Here is a 13,403-nt window from a genome sequence, read left to right as displayed (position 1 = left end):
TCCCTGCTGGTCCGGATCCACGTTTAAGTGACGTTCTTAAAATGCTGAATCTAATAAAATTCGAGCAAAGGTCAACTTATCACAGGATCCAAAAATGATAGTTTGCATCTAATAACTTAGGCAGTTCTGATGTCAGCTACACCAGAAATGATACCAGGCACATTCGATTTGGTGAAAGACAGCTTAGGCTAGATGAAAGTCTGTTCTTTGTATTGGGATGTATTTGAGTTGAACATGTCACTTGCGGGTTTTGCAAAATATGAAAAGTGTAGAGTATAAACCTCCTGAGAAACATTTTGTGAAATTAAAAGATTGCACTGAGCTTTTTAAAAGAGAAAAGCTAGGTGCTTAGGATCCCTAGTATCGTCCAGATTGTCAAGAAGCCACTAAAATGGGACTTATGGTCCCAGCATCCAGTACTTGTTGCAGCTCAGGTGATTTTCTTACAGTAGATATCTGAGACACAAGTTGGATACTTGGTTGATTTTCCTATCAATGACTTGGTTATACTGGAATTCCTAATTAATCCAAATGCAAGTCTGTTCCCTTAGAAATTGATTGCTGTTTCTAGCCAACATGGAGGGGCAGAAGGGGGCAGTGTATGGCTTTTCCAAGAAGAAAATATATTGGAAAATGGTATTATTTTGATGACTGTGGTGTCAACTGTGTCTGAAGGCCAACTTGTGTTGAAAGCAGTCTATGTACTCTTCTGCCAGAGAGAAGCAGCTTTCAGTGGAACTGGCTTTTTCCCTCCACAAGCATCCCATTTAGAAAGTGCCGAGGTAGCAGTGATGATGACAGCGTCACAGGGAATGAGTATGGGCACCAACTAATGAAAGTGCTTGAAGCCGCAAGGAGGGTGTCCTGCTCGTGTCTGTTGAAGCGATGTACTTTCCCAGACATGCACAGACATGTGAGATCGGGAGCTTCAGATAACCAAATACAAATCCTCCATCCAGTTTTAACATGTGCAGAATGTGAAGTGAGACACGGTGAAAGCTTTAATAGAACTGTCTCTTAATCCATTTATAGTCTTGAATTATGAATTACACATATATTGGAATGTAAAAATGTTACATTTATAAAACCTCAAATATCTCATTTTAAAAGGTTGAAAGTACATTTAAAGGTGGTATAAACTCAGTGGTTACTGTTTTTCCTTATGCACTGTATCTTACATTTCTGATAGGAATAGATAGCAGCATGAGTGTTTTCCAGTGAGCACCAAGACTCCTCCACTGTCCCGTGTCCAGTCCAGATGCTGGTGCTTTCTGTGTGCAGGGACTGGAGAGAGGTTGGCTGGCCTTTCTGGCTCCTTGTCACTGTTGACACTTGACCTGCCTCCTTTCTGGACACTCACCCATCCCTTGAATTAATCGTTCCTCTCTGTGCTCCCATGATATTTGTGTGTTTTGGTTCTTCTGTTAGAGCATCTTCTTAGAGTGACTTGTGTACACGTTTCTGTTTGATACACTGAGCTCTTTGAGGATAGGGACCCAGTATCCGCTAGACATCCCAGCGGCTATTACTTGGGAAGCCATTTCTATCGTGACTGCCCCAAGTACCATCCAGGGTTTGTAATTTTCTTCCTATTCAGTTGAGTGGATTCTCACATGTGCCGCTGCATAGAATTTGTTTTGGGTAAAGTTGGAAAAAAATGACTCAATAACTTCGTTATAAAAAAAAAAAAAAAAAAAAAAAAAGACCAACAGAAAAAAAGAAACAACCCCAAACAGCCTCCCACCTTCCAAACCCCAGGAACCTACTTCCCAAGTAGAAAGGAGGGTAGATTAATCAAGGCTTTGGTGCCATCTTGTGGATATTTGTTGGATCACAACAGAATTTTGCCTTTGATTTATTCTCAGTGAATGGCTAAATTTCAACCTTTTAAAAATGAGGATCCTTCATCTGCAATCCCTTTTATGATTTTGGTAACAGCTTTACTGATCTATAATCCACATACCACACATTTCACTCACTTAAAGTGTACAGTCTAATGGTTTTTAGTATATCCAGTTATGCAACCACCATCACAATTTTAGAACATTTTCACCACACCAAAAAGCAAGCCTGTGCCCTTTAGCTGTTGTCCCCAATCCACACATTTCCCGCCCCTGCCTTCTGTCTGTAGATATGCCTATTCTGGACTTTTCATACCGTATGAAGTCATGCCGTATGTGCCCTTTTGTGTCTCACTGCTTTCTCTCAGTATGTCTTCAGGGCTCGCCCGTGGTGTGGCATGTCGGTGCTTACTCCTTTTATTTATTTTTTTAAATTTTATTTATTTTTTGCCGTATTGGGTCTTTGTTGCTGCGCACGGGCTTTCTCTAGTTGCAGCGAGCGGGGGTTACTCTTCGTTGCGGAGCGCCGGCTTCTCATTGCGGTGGCTTCTCTTGTTGCAGAGCACAGGCTATAGGTGCGTGGGCTTCAGTAGTTGTGGCTCACAGGCTCTAGAGCGCAGGCTCAGTAGTTGTGGCACATGGGCTTAGTTGCTCCGCAGCATGTGGGATCTTCCCGGACCAGGGCTTGAACCCGCGTCCCCTGCATTGGCAGGTGGATTCTTAACAACTGCGCCACCACGGAAGCCCCTTACTCCTTTTATTACAGCTGAAGTGATACTCCAGTGGGCATCCCCCAATTTATTCATTCATCACTTGATGAACATTTGGGTTTGTTTTCACTTTTTTGGCTCTTTGGAACTGCTGTGAACATTTGTGTACAGGTTCTGAGTGGATGTATGTTTTCACTTCCCTTTGATATATACCTAGGAGTGGAATTTCTGGGTAAAAATGGCAACTTTATGATTTAACTTTTTGAGGCTCTGCCAGACTGTTTTCCAAAATGGCTATGCCATTTTATATTCCCACCAGCAGTGTGTGAGGGTTCTGATGTAACTGTATTTTTGTGTATTTCAAGAACACTCGTAATGGGTAACATGCTTTCAGTTAAGCTTTTTTCAATTTTTGTTAGAAGTTATTTAAGTATAGCAGTATGTACTAATTACTGAAAAAAAAAATACCCTCAGTTTAAAGCAATTACTTGTTAATTCACCATCCAGAAATCTAAGTGTATTTATTTCTAGTATTCCGTATGTGTGCATGTATTATACATACTTATATTTTAGTTTGACAAAATGGGATTTTACCAAACATACACTTTTCTAGGTCAGTATCAGCAATGTCCTGTGAATCTGTATATCATTACATCTACAGATACCTGGGAAAAGGCATTACTGGTGTGTGATGTTTTCTTGAAGCACACAGGGTTCACAGACCCTGGGAAGACCCTGCAGCCATCAGGCTGGGGGCTCCTAGCTTCACCTTCAGTTTTCTTACCTAAAAAGCTAAATTACTCTTTCAGTTTTGGTTAAGACACAGTAATTTCTTCAATTTAATTTTTTAAAAATTTTATTTTTTAAAAAGCGCTCACTGAAAATGACCGAGACAGCCAGTCACCATTGAAGAATCCTCTGTTGTCGACATCAAGACCCCTGGTTTTTGGCAAGTCCAATGGTACATACCTCTTTTCATTATCTTCCGTCAGGCACACCACTGCAATCATTAAGGGCAATGGATTTCAGGGCTCTTCTTAGAAGCAGACTAATCTATTCCCTCCCGCCTGGGAGTTAACACTGAGACCACTGCTTTCAGAGGCCAGAAACCTTCCAAATGCCACGACCACTTTACTCTTCATCTTTCAGGGCTCCTCTTGTAGCAAGAGGTCACTCGGCTACCATCGTCTATTTGTGGCCACTTTTTGTAAAACAGACTTCTGATCTCTGCTTTTCAGTTTGTATACGGAATTTGCTTAGTGGAATTCCTCATCCCCTCACCATTCTTTTCTACCTATTTTCCTTTTGCTTTCATGGAATTTACTTAGACTAAAGTATATATTGTGTTTCCTTTGTCTCAAGGTGATACAGTTGATTATCAGAAACAGCTGAAGCAGATGATTAAAGATTTAGCCAAAGAGAAAGACAAAACTGAGAAGGAGTTGCCCAAAATGAGCCAGGTATGGACTATATTCTGTGCAGAGAATTCACCATTTTGCCAAGTGACTGGTTCAGAGGTGGGCTTTTTAATTCAGCTGCACCCCCTCCCCCATTACCTCCAAAGCTATAATCAAAGAAAGATCTTGTAACTTCTGGGAGCTGAACATTGTGATGTTTAAATGGGAAATATTTAAATTGTGATCCGTTCAGCTGTCCAAATATTCAGAGCTCTTCAGAAGGCTGCTACACATTTTATTCTTTGAAGAGTTTTAAATAAGAGAATTAAAAAAAAAAAAAAATTGGCTCCACGCGGGATCTTCGTTGTGGCACGTGGGATCTAGTTCCCTGATCAGGGATCGAACCTGGGCCCCCTGCATTGGGAGCGTGGAGTCTCTTCAGGGACCTCCTGCACTGGACCACCAGGAAAGTCCCTGAAGTTTTAATATCAAATTCATTTACCCAGGTTGTGATGCAGATTTATTCCCTAGAGCAATGGAAGCTATTTGGGGGATCGTGTATACAGCATTCTTCATGTAATAGTGTACTCTTTCCAGTTTCTTGAAAATCACTGACGACATATTATACTGTCCTGATAAGGCTTCAAGTTGAAAATGTCCCTTTATTATAGGACTTAAATCCCTTTAGCAGGTTTTTTTTGTTTTGTTTTCACAAAACAAAGAAGTGTCGCTCAACTCTGTTGAGTTGCTTTCAAATATTCTACTCTTTGGATATAAAGTCAGTTAAATCTCAGTGTTGTCTGTCAGTCATACCTCAGCTAACAATCATGGATGTTTCTCCCAAGTCATTAAATACTAAATTAGTAGCTCAACCTTTTTCCTATTCCTGGAGTAACTGTGCAGCTAAGTTCCACCTGAGGCACCTCTATCACACGACGTAAAGATTCGCAGTTTGGGCACGAGTACGTGTGTAGCTTGACATAACATCAGGCATCACTGTTCTACTTCATTTAATGGCCTTTAGTTGCTGCTTGGCATTCCCACCAGATTACCAACTCATAATCTCATTCAATCTTAACACTTAGGCTGTTTCCCACCTTTTGCTGTAATAAGCCCTAGCCTAAACATCCTTATAAACAAATCTCTGTGCACAGCCTTTGAATACATTAGTTGTCTTGCTGGGTTAAAGGGTCTAACACTTCTGTATAGACAGCACACGTCTACATGTGTGCTGAAATCCCCTGGACTATTAATGGTGTGTCTTCAGAGTGGAAGGGCAGAGAATACCTCCTATTTTCTGCTTCAAAAAGTACTATGTGGTTTTTTCCAAAGAACTAGGTATTAAGTTTGAAAAAAGCCCACGATATGCTTCTATTCTTGTTATGCTGCCACATGCAGACTTCTTTTTTCTCAATTCCAGAGAGAATTTATCCAGTTCTGTAAAACACTGTATAGTATGTTCCATGAAGATCCAGAAGAAAATGATTTGTATCAAGCCATCGCCACAGTAACCACTTTGCTGCTGCAGATCGGGGAAGTGGGGCAGCGAGGCAGCAGCTCCGGAAGCTGCTCCCAGGAAGGTGGGGAGGAGCCGCAGGCTTCAGCTCCTTCTCCCGAGCAGGACTCGGTTTTTGCCGACACCCACAATGGGAAGAGTCCCCGAGAGTCCCAGGTATTTCCTGAAGAGGCAGCACAAGGGGACTGGACCGTCTCCCTTGAACATATTTTAGCTTCACTTCTGACTGAACAGTCACTAGTCAACTTTTTTGAAAAGCCACTGGACATTAAACCCAAACTTGAAAATGCCAAGATCAATCAGTACAGCCTCAAAACTTGTGAAATGAGCCGCCAGTCGCAGCCTGAACTCAAGCTGAGTAGCCCGTAGCAGGACAGCGGTTGGCTGAGACCAGTCTCCATACCAAAGCACGGTCCAGGTTTGTGGGCTGTCAGCCCAAAAATCTAGGTTTGTCTAGTTCATTGTGAGTACACTTTACAAGCTGGGCATCTGGATAAGCAACCTGACAGCCACAGCTGTGGCCGGGGGAACTGATGCAACCCTCCAGCGTTTCTATTTATTCTTTAAGAGAATTCAGTTGGACACTGTCAGTGCTAGAGTGTCTCACATCAGTTCCCTTGATGCTATGACTTGCAACTTCGCTGTTTGTTACCAGATTTGCTGTAAAGGGCACCTCTGCTGTGATGCTAGCATTTTGTTCTCAGATGGAATATAAGAAAGTCAAATGTATGATACTAACCCAGAGAGGAGAAAAGCCCAAGCACTCACCCTTCCCTTCACATGGGAGGGATTGAGAATCAAGTTCACTTTCAAGATTTAAGAGCCACTATCTGTGCAATTGTATTTGGCTTTTTTGCACTAATTTCGTTTCAGTGCTGGTAATTGAAACCGTTTTAATGTATTTGTTGTATTCACTTTGTGTCCTTCCAAAAAATGTGTACAAACCACGCTTTCAATGTTGGCCTCCAAGTTTTTTTAATAAGAAATTTTTGTATTGACTTGGTCTGTGTTTATATCTTATTTCAGTGTCTGAGGTCTGTACTGTGCCAGCGAATGGATAACCTGGAGATTCCTCTACCCCACCATGTTCACGGCGGATAGTACACTACACCGCAGGTAGCCCCCAACCCCACTACTGTCATCACCAGGGCTTCAAAAGGGGACCTCTTTCTGGCATTTAATTCGTATCAGTGGTGCAAGCACTGATGAAATATGATCCCTGCAACACCTTGCTTTCAGGCTGAATTTAGCAGACTTTGTTAGCAACCTTTTAAGAAAGGTTACCCCTGAGCTTTTAACTCCATGTAAACCAGGACTAAAAGCACCTCATGGGGCCACCACAAGTAAGTGAGCTAAAAAGGAACTGTACATACTCCATGAAATCTAAGAATATCAAAAGTGTACCATTTTAGCATGTTAAAACGTGACAAATGGCAATTAAGTTCTACATGCCAGTGTCTGGAAAAATGTTATCTTAGAATTCACAAAACGCACATGTAAAAGCACTAACATCATACCCCCAGTGATGTCCCAACCACCTGAACAGCCATCACCAAGCCAGGATGCATTCCAAAACCACCTTAGAACACCTGCCTAGGCCCTGTGCAAATAGTCAGAAACTCCAGGGAATGGGGAGAAGGGGCCCAGGCACAGTAGTTAGGAAACACTCTCCAAATGCTCCTGTAACTGGGAACTGCTTTAAAATAGACAAGCCTGTTTATTTTACCTGCAACTAGAAAAGGAAAATCAAGATGCGGAGGCAGCTCTATAACTTTATTGGACAATCAGCCGTTAGTTCTCATCCACGTTAACTGTCTGTAGGTCTGCAAAAGAAGACAGACAGCCGGTCACCTTCCACACCCACACACCCCATCCCATCCTGTCACACTCCAAGGACCTTTTCTTCAAGGGTTTAGGTGAATGTTACTATTCCACGTGACCTTTCACAACCCAGATAACAGACCTATTCTGTTATCGTTTTGCATTTTCCCACACCGTGACACAATTTAAAAAAGGTTTACCGATTATGCCTGTAACTAACTTATGTCCCTGCTGGAAGGATGCCAGGGATATAGGTGCACAATATTTGTTGAACAAATGAATTCAGGTTATAAAAAGGCTGAGGACTTAAAAAAAATCTAAACAGCTCTGTGGGATGAAGCAGAACTTACTTTTGAAAGTGGTGACAGGTACATAGGTAACCAACGTATAGAGCTTGTTTGGTGAATCTTCATCTTCATTCCGTTTTCTGGACAACCGCACACGGATACGGTATGGGACATTCCTGAAGAACAGAAGACGCTGGTGTCAGGACGTACCAGTCTCAGTAGGCAGCCACCACTGCCGCGCGGGAGCAGCACTGACCGCAGGCTACGCTGAGCACGTGCAACTGCTGCACGTTCAGTTCCCCGCCTCAGCCAACCTCTCAGCAGCATCGCAGGCGACTGCACCCCCTCCTTCTACTGATCCAAGGACAAGTGTCCTGAACCTTCTCTCGGCTCATGTGACACCACTCCTCCCCTATCTCAAGGGAGCTCACAGGCACCCGTGCCAGCCTACTGCAGGGCTGAATCTCAGGTCCCTGTCATCGCATCGGACTCCAACGTTAAGACACGACCCAGATGGACGCAGACCCCCCCCCCCCGGGCCCCCACTCGTCTCACACATCACCTAGCCCCCGCCAGCTCCACGCCCCGTGGCCGGTCCCACTTCCACCTGGCACCTTCCACCGTCCTCCACAGCAAAACCACCCCTCTGCTTATAAGCAGGTCTTAACCTCGGCACTACTGATACTTGGGCTGGATACTTGCTTTTGTGTGTATGTGGGTGGCCTGCCTGTGCGCTGTATAATGTTTAGCAGAATCTTTGGCCCGTGACCACCCCCCACTACTGACAACCAAAACGCCCCCCTCCCCCAGCAACTTGGCTCCAGTGGCTTCCCAGTATGTCCAGACAGAAATCCAAACTCTGTGCCACCACCTACAAGATCTGTCCCCCGCCTAACTCTCCAGCCTCACTGCTCTGAAGTCATACAATCTGCTCCACCTTCACCGACCCCTGTCCCCGAGTCACGTGGTTTGTCCTCGCTTTGCGTGATGCTCTTACCTGACCCTCACACTGCTGGCTCCTGCGTCATTCGGGGCTCAGTTCAAAGGGCTTCCCTGCAGGTACTACCCCACTCTCTGAGTCACTGTTATTTTCTTTATACCTCCATCCATGTGCATTAGCTAGTGGAACTGTGAAAGTTCATCTTCTAACACAGACAGCTTGCGTACCTTATTCCTTTGGCCCAGACAGCTTTGTTGAGCCTGGTGTCAATGCGTACGTCTGGAGTTCCCATCTCCTTCATGGCAAATTTCCGTATTTCTTTGAGTGCCCGAGGGGCACGCTTCTTGAAACCCCTGAGATTCAAACATAAGTAAATAAATCAATTAAGTACAAAATTAAATGAAATACACAATATACCATGTCCTATTTTCATAAAACAAATCTAAAACCTTGAACAGGGCAGGAACGATTCTTTCCTCCACCACTATGTAATGCCCAGCAACTACTATAATACTTGGGACACTGAAGACACACAATCTACTTTCAATAATGTAGAACAAGGACTCTGTATAGATCCTTAAGAGATGCTAATATATGCACTGGCCAACCCTTTCCTGATAAAACAAAAACACCCCCAAGATCTAATACCACCTGCCAGGGAGAATATAATCTAAGAATGATGTTAGAATAAGCCTGAACATAAAGTACACAACACTGAAGTAAATATCGTGTCCTCAGGTCAAAATATTATCATTTGCCACGTCTTAAGACATGGGATTTAATGTTATTAACTTTATTTAATGTCATTATTCCCTTGGTCTATGCTTAAAGAGCAGGGGCCTGAAATGTACCAATTCCCTCTCAAGAAACACAATGAGGGCAACAGTTAATGCTACGGATTTCTTGGCATGTGTTAGGCACCATTAACCTGTTGTTTAGATGAGGATACATAAATTCCTTTGGATTTCATGCTTTCAGTTAAATACAAAACGTGAAAAAGCCAAACTTTACTACCGGCTGAAATGGTCAAGCATCTGGATAAGCAAAGGTTATTCCAAGTGGGGCAGAGACGGAAGCGTAAAGAGGTGTCCTCCCCCGCCCCAAGAACTGTGAATGTCAGAAGGAGCCGTGTCAGTTACCATGTCCCCCTTGCTCCCTTTGCTCTACCCCTCACCAGCCTCCTTGAATCCATCAAGCAAGCTCGCTTCGTTCACTTAAATATTTAACCACCTAGAAATAAAAGGCACTAGAGAGAACAGCAGTAGGTTTAACAGACAACAGCCCGTTTTCCACGTAGCTTTTGTAGTTGACACATGGAGTATGTCAGATGGTATCAAGTGCTACAGAGAAAAATAAACCAGGGAAAAGAGGGAGCATTAGGGAAGGAAGGGGGCTGCAGGTTTAAGTAAGATGGCCACTGAGACACTGAAGTCCAGACCAAAGATGATGAGGGCAACTATTTATCTACCTAATAGAAAAAGCATTACGGCGGGGGGAAAAAAGGTAAACCTAAAACCAAACTGCGAGCTTGAATCAGGTACTTGCCTGCTTTGATTAGGAAAGTAAGTGGCCAACCCATGTGGAATCATAGCAAGAACTCTGGCTTCTCATCTGAGTAAGACAGGAAGCCAATGGAGGCCTTGAGAACAGCTGGGTGTTTGGGGGGTGGAAGAGGGAACCAGGAGCAGGAGCCGCTAACTGCAGCCATCAAGAGAACGGCGGTGGGACCAGTGCAGTCAGACCGGGGAAGGCAGAGCCGAGAAGGCACACTCCCTTGCCAGCAAACTGAAACCGGGAAGGCCACAGGGAAATGAGAAGGTCAGGGGTGGAGATGGACACTAGGAGTTTGGTTTGGGGCCACGTAAAATTTTTGAGATACTCATTTAAACACCCAAGTATACAGGTTAATAGCAGTTGGATACACGAGACCCTAAAGCTAGTTGCTATTACCAAGCACAGTTCGAGAGGGGCTGAGCCCGGGACTCAACATTAAGAGGATGGCTTGTGGGGAGCAACAGACCAGATGGGGGAGGGCGGCAGCTGCAGAGGCACGAAAAACACAAGACTGTGGAATCTTCGGAAGTAAAATGAAGAACGAACAAAGAACTGTCAATCGCTGCCCATCAAGTATGACCAAAGGTTTCAGGACCGTGAAGGTCTTCACTTAGGGCTTTTGTAACAAAGCACAAAATGCCTGAAAAACTTGCCCACCCGCAATGGCTCACACCCACTCTGCTAATGTCCCCTTAACTGTGTGGCCTTTAAAACACCACCCCTTTCACCTTGTCACTTACTTTCCACCTGGTACTCTTCACCATTTTATATCTGGATGCTTATCTAACTTCCCCTATTAAGTAAACTAGGAAGGTAGGCTCTTTGGTCCCCTGTTGAATCCAGAGCCCAAGACACAGTAAGTGCCTAATATGCTCCCCAAATGAATATACGCACGCCCCCCAAATTAAGGGGTGAGGGGAAGAGAACGTGATTACAAGCAGCATCTATGCACAAAGAAGGCACTGGACTTTTGACCCCAAAGCCTCCAGAGACCCCACGTACACGACACTCCTTGGCTCACACATGGTCAACACCTGCCCGGAAATGCCAGGCCCAACGCGGACGCTGCTGCACATTTAAATCCCTCACAAAATCGGCTGTCCAGATCCGAGACTGCCCAAGCAGGCGCAAGGAATTCTGCTCCACGGACTGGTGCCTGAATAGAGTATTTTGCAGCGCAACACTTGCCATCAAAAATACCCCAAATAACAGTATTCAAGAAGAGATTTGGTCTCCCTTATCACTAGTAAGCACCATGTGCAGAGAAAAGGGGAAGGCTCACTAAGCTTAAGAACAGAAAAAAACCAAACCCCAGAGACGAAAACCGAGAACCAGCACGTTCGAAATCATTCCCAATATTCTTGTACATCACAAATCCACAACCTCCAGGTGTCGCCTGCACAAACGCTGCCCTATAACCCCACCGATACGCTCTTTTCTGGTCCCTCCAGCAGCTGCACTTCCGGCATTACAGCTTTACCGACGTTACTACGCATCTGTGGAGGTCAGAGAACTAAAGGAAGCCCATCGGAGTGTTCGTATTCTGGGCCGGGCACAGCTTTAGTTAACTGGTTACCTTTACTAAGGCCTAGACACATCGACAAAGTTTGCTTCCCCTCGTATACACATCTTTCACCCTTCAGGCCTGCCAAGGTGTAACTGCAAAGCAAGGAGTGAAATGATTTTATCATTACCGTATTTCTCCAAGTTGGCTCTCCCAGAAACCTGATCTGCCTAGGTATTAACCTCTGAGCATTACGCTTTAACCCCTGTAAGCCTTAAACAGGGCCCACGGAATACAGACGAGCTTTTGAAGAAATGCGTAATTTCTAGACCACACAGCCTCCAGACGGCTAGACTGCCCCCAGGGACAACCAGACCGCCGTCTCGGGAGCCGCCATCAGCAAGGCATCGACGACCGCAGGGGTACTCACACTCCATGGATGCGCTTGTGAATGTTGATGGTGTATTCTCTGGTCACCACCTCGTTGATGGCGGACCGGCCCTTCTTCTTCTCGCCGCCCTTCTTTGCGGGAGCCATCTAAGCCCAGGCGACAAGGAGGCTCAGAGCGAGTGGGACAAACCCAAGCCAAGTCCTCCCTCCCGGCCCGGCCTCACGCAGCCGCCCTCGGAGCGGGTCCGGCCAGGCCCCTGAAGCCCCAGGTCTGGGCAAAGCCAAGCCGGCCGGCAGCCCCCCCCCCCGCGCGGCCCAAGCATCCGAGCCCCTTAGGTGCCCCCGCCCCGGAAACCCCTGCGGCCCGGGTTCCCCTAAGCTTGGCCACTCTCTCCCAGTCTCCGGTAGTCCTTAAATGCAGCGCAGATTCCCGTGCCCTCGGAACGCGGGACCCCGGGCCGGCTCAGGAGAGAGCCCGCTGTCCTAGTCGGCACAATCCGGGGCGAGGATGCCGCCGGATTCCTGCAGCCGGCACCCAGCACCCATACTCACCTCGCCCGGCCGGGGTTAGAAAGGAAGACCCGGAGGGATTGTGGGAGAAGGAAAGCAGGGTCGCAAGTACAACTTCCGGGTCACCTGGAGGCGGGTGGAGGGGGCGGGCGAGAGGAGGGAAGAGGCGAGGCTGTGATGTAAGCGGCGCGCGCCGGGAGGGAAAAGCGAGCGGGCCTCGGGCGCGGGACCTGGAGCGTCGCGCTCTCTGCGCCCGGCTTCCTGCCGCGCGTCCCCGCCTCTTGCGCGCGAACGAGTGTGGGAGGGACTTGCGCCTCCGGTCTAACTCTTCAGAGGAAACCGGACCTTGGTCCCCAGGTGGAGGAGAGCAGGGCGGAGAGGGAAGTCCCTCTTGTCTTTTTCCCACTCGCTCAGTGATTCGGCCAGCGTTGCCTGACCCTGTGTTCCCGGCTGGAGGCCCGGAGATGACCGACGCGGCTGCCGCCCTGGAGGGGCTCCGGTCGGGCAGAGCGGGCTCGCGAGAAGGGCGTCCTCGCTGCCCGGACCGGGGAGCCTGTCGGGGTTGGTTGGGTGGGGAGGCCGCGATTAGCCGCAGCGGGACCTGGGCTAGGGGCGAGGAGCGGGGCAGAGCAGAGGCTTGCACAAGAAGTGTTTCGAAATCAAAATCGCCAGTTTGTAACTGACTATATGAAATGTCAATTTAGGAGACTGTTAGTAGTTGACAAAATCACCTTAGAAAGGGAGAGTAAAATACTATATACAATCTATTATATTGGAGAAATCAATGTGATTTCATGACCTTAAAGAGATACCTGTTTTTCGCTCTATCACAACAAAATGGCCCAATAATAGCAATAGAAGCAGCACTTTTATCCAACACCTGATGTAAGATACGTACCTTGAGAATGAAAAGGGAGGAACCTGACGCCAGGA

The 13,403-nt window shown here is 46.3% G+C and overlaps 2 protein-coding genes across 5 annotated transcripts in view; one reads left to right on the top strand and one right to left on the bottom strand.

The window, feature by feature from the left end:
* TBC1D8 (TBC1 domain family member 8) overlaps nucleotides 1–6,462 on the top strand; it is a 132,219-nt gene extending 125,757 nt beyond the window's left edge. For 3 of the 4 annotated variants that reach the window (XM_068565093.1, XM_068565092.1, XM_068565094.1), the window contains 3 exons: nucleotides 3,423–3,512; nucleotides 3,914–4,011; nucleotides 5,369–6,462. In XM_068565093.1, the coding sequence (XP_068421194.1) occupies nucleotides 3,423–3,512; nucleotides 3,914–4,011; nucleotides 5,369–5,833 (653 nt within the window). In that variant the 3' untranslated portion in view covers nucleotides 5,834–6,462. Of the gene's footprint in view, nucleotides 1–3,422; nucleotides 3,513–3,913; nucleotides 4,012–5,368 lie in introns of those variants that run through there. The other variant, XR_011076728.1, reaches the window with a different exon arrangement.
* A 699-nt stretch (nucleotides 6,463–7,161) lies between these two features.
* On the bottom strand, nucleotides 7,162–12,590 carry RPL31 (ribosomal protein L31). The gene is made up of 5 exons (XM_068565099.1): nucleotides 12,513–12,590; nucleotides 12,001–12,107; nucleotides 8,740–8,865; nucleotides 7,636–7,748; nucleotides 7,162–7,287 (listed from the first exon to the last, which is right to left on the bottom strand). Exons 2-5 carry the CDS (start codon nucleotides 12,105–12,107, stop codon nucleotides 7,256–7,258), a joined length of 378 nt encoding a protein of 125 aa, XP_068421200.1. The 5' UTR covers nucleotides 12,513–12,590; the 3' UTR covers nucleotides 7,162–7,255.
* Between the last annotated feature and the right edge of the window lie 813 nt (nucleotides 12,591–13,403).

Source organism: Eschrichtius robustus, chromosome 15 (genome assembly GCF_028021215.1).
Source record: "Eschrichtius robustus isolate mEscRob2 chromosome 15, mEscRob2.pri, whole genome shotgun sequence".
In the NCBI taxonomy this organism is placed as follows: domain Eukaryota; kingdom Metazoa; phylum Chordata; class Mammalia; order Artiodactyla; family Eschrichtiidae; genus Eschrichtius; species Eschrichtius robustus.
The sequence above is the reverse complement of the archived record's forward strand: the minus strand, read 5'-3'. Positions and strand labels throughout refer to the sequence as shown.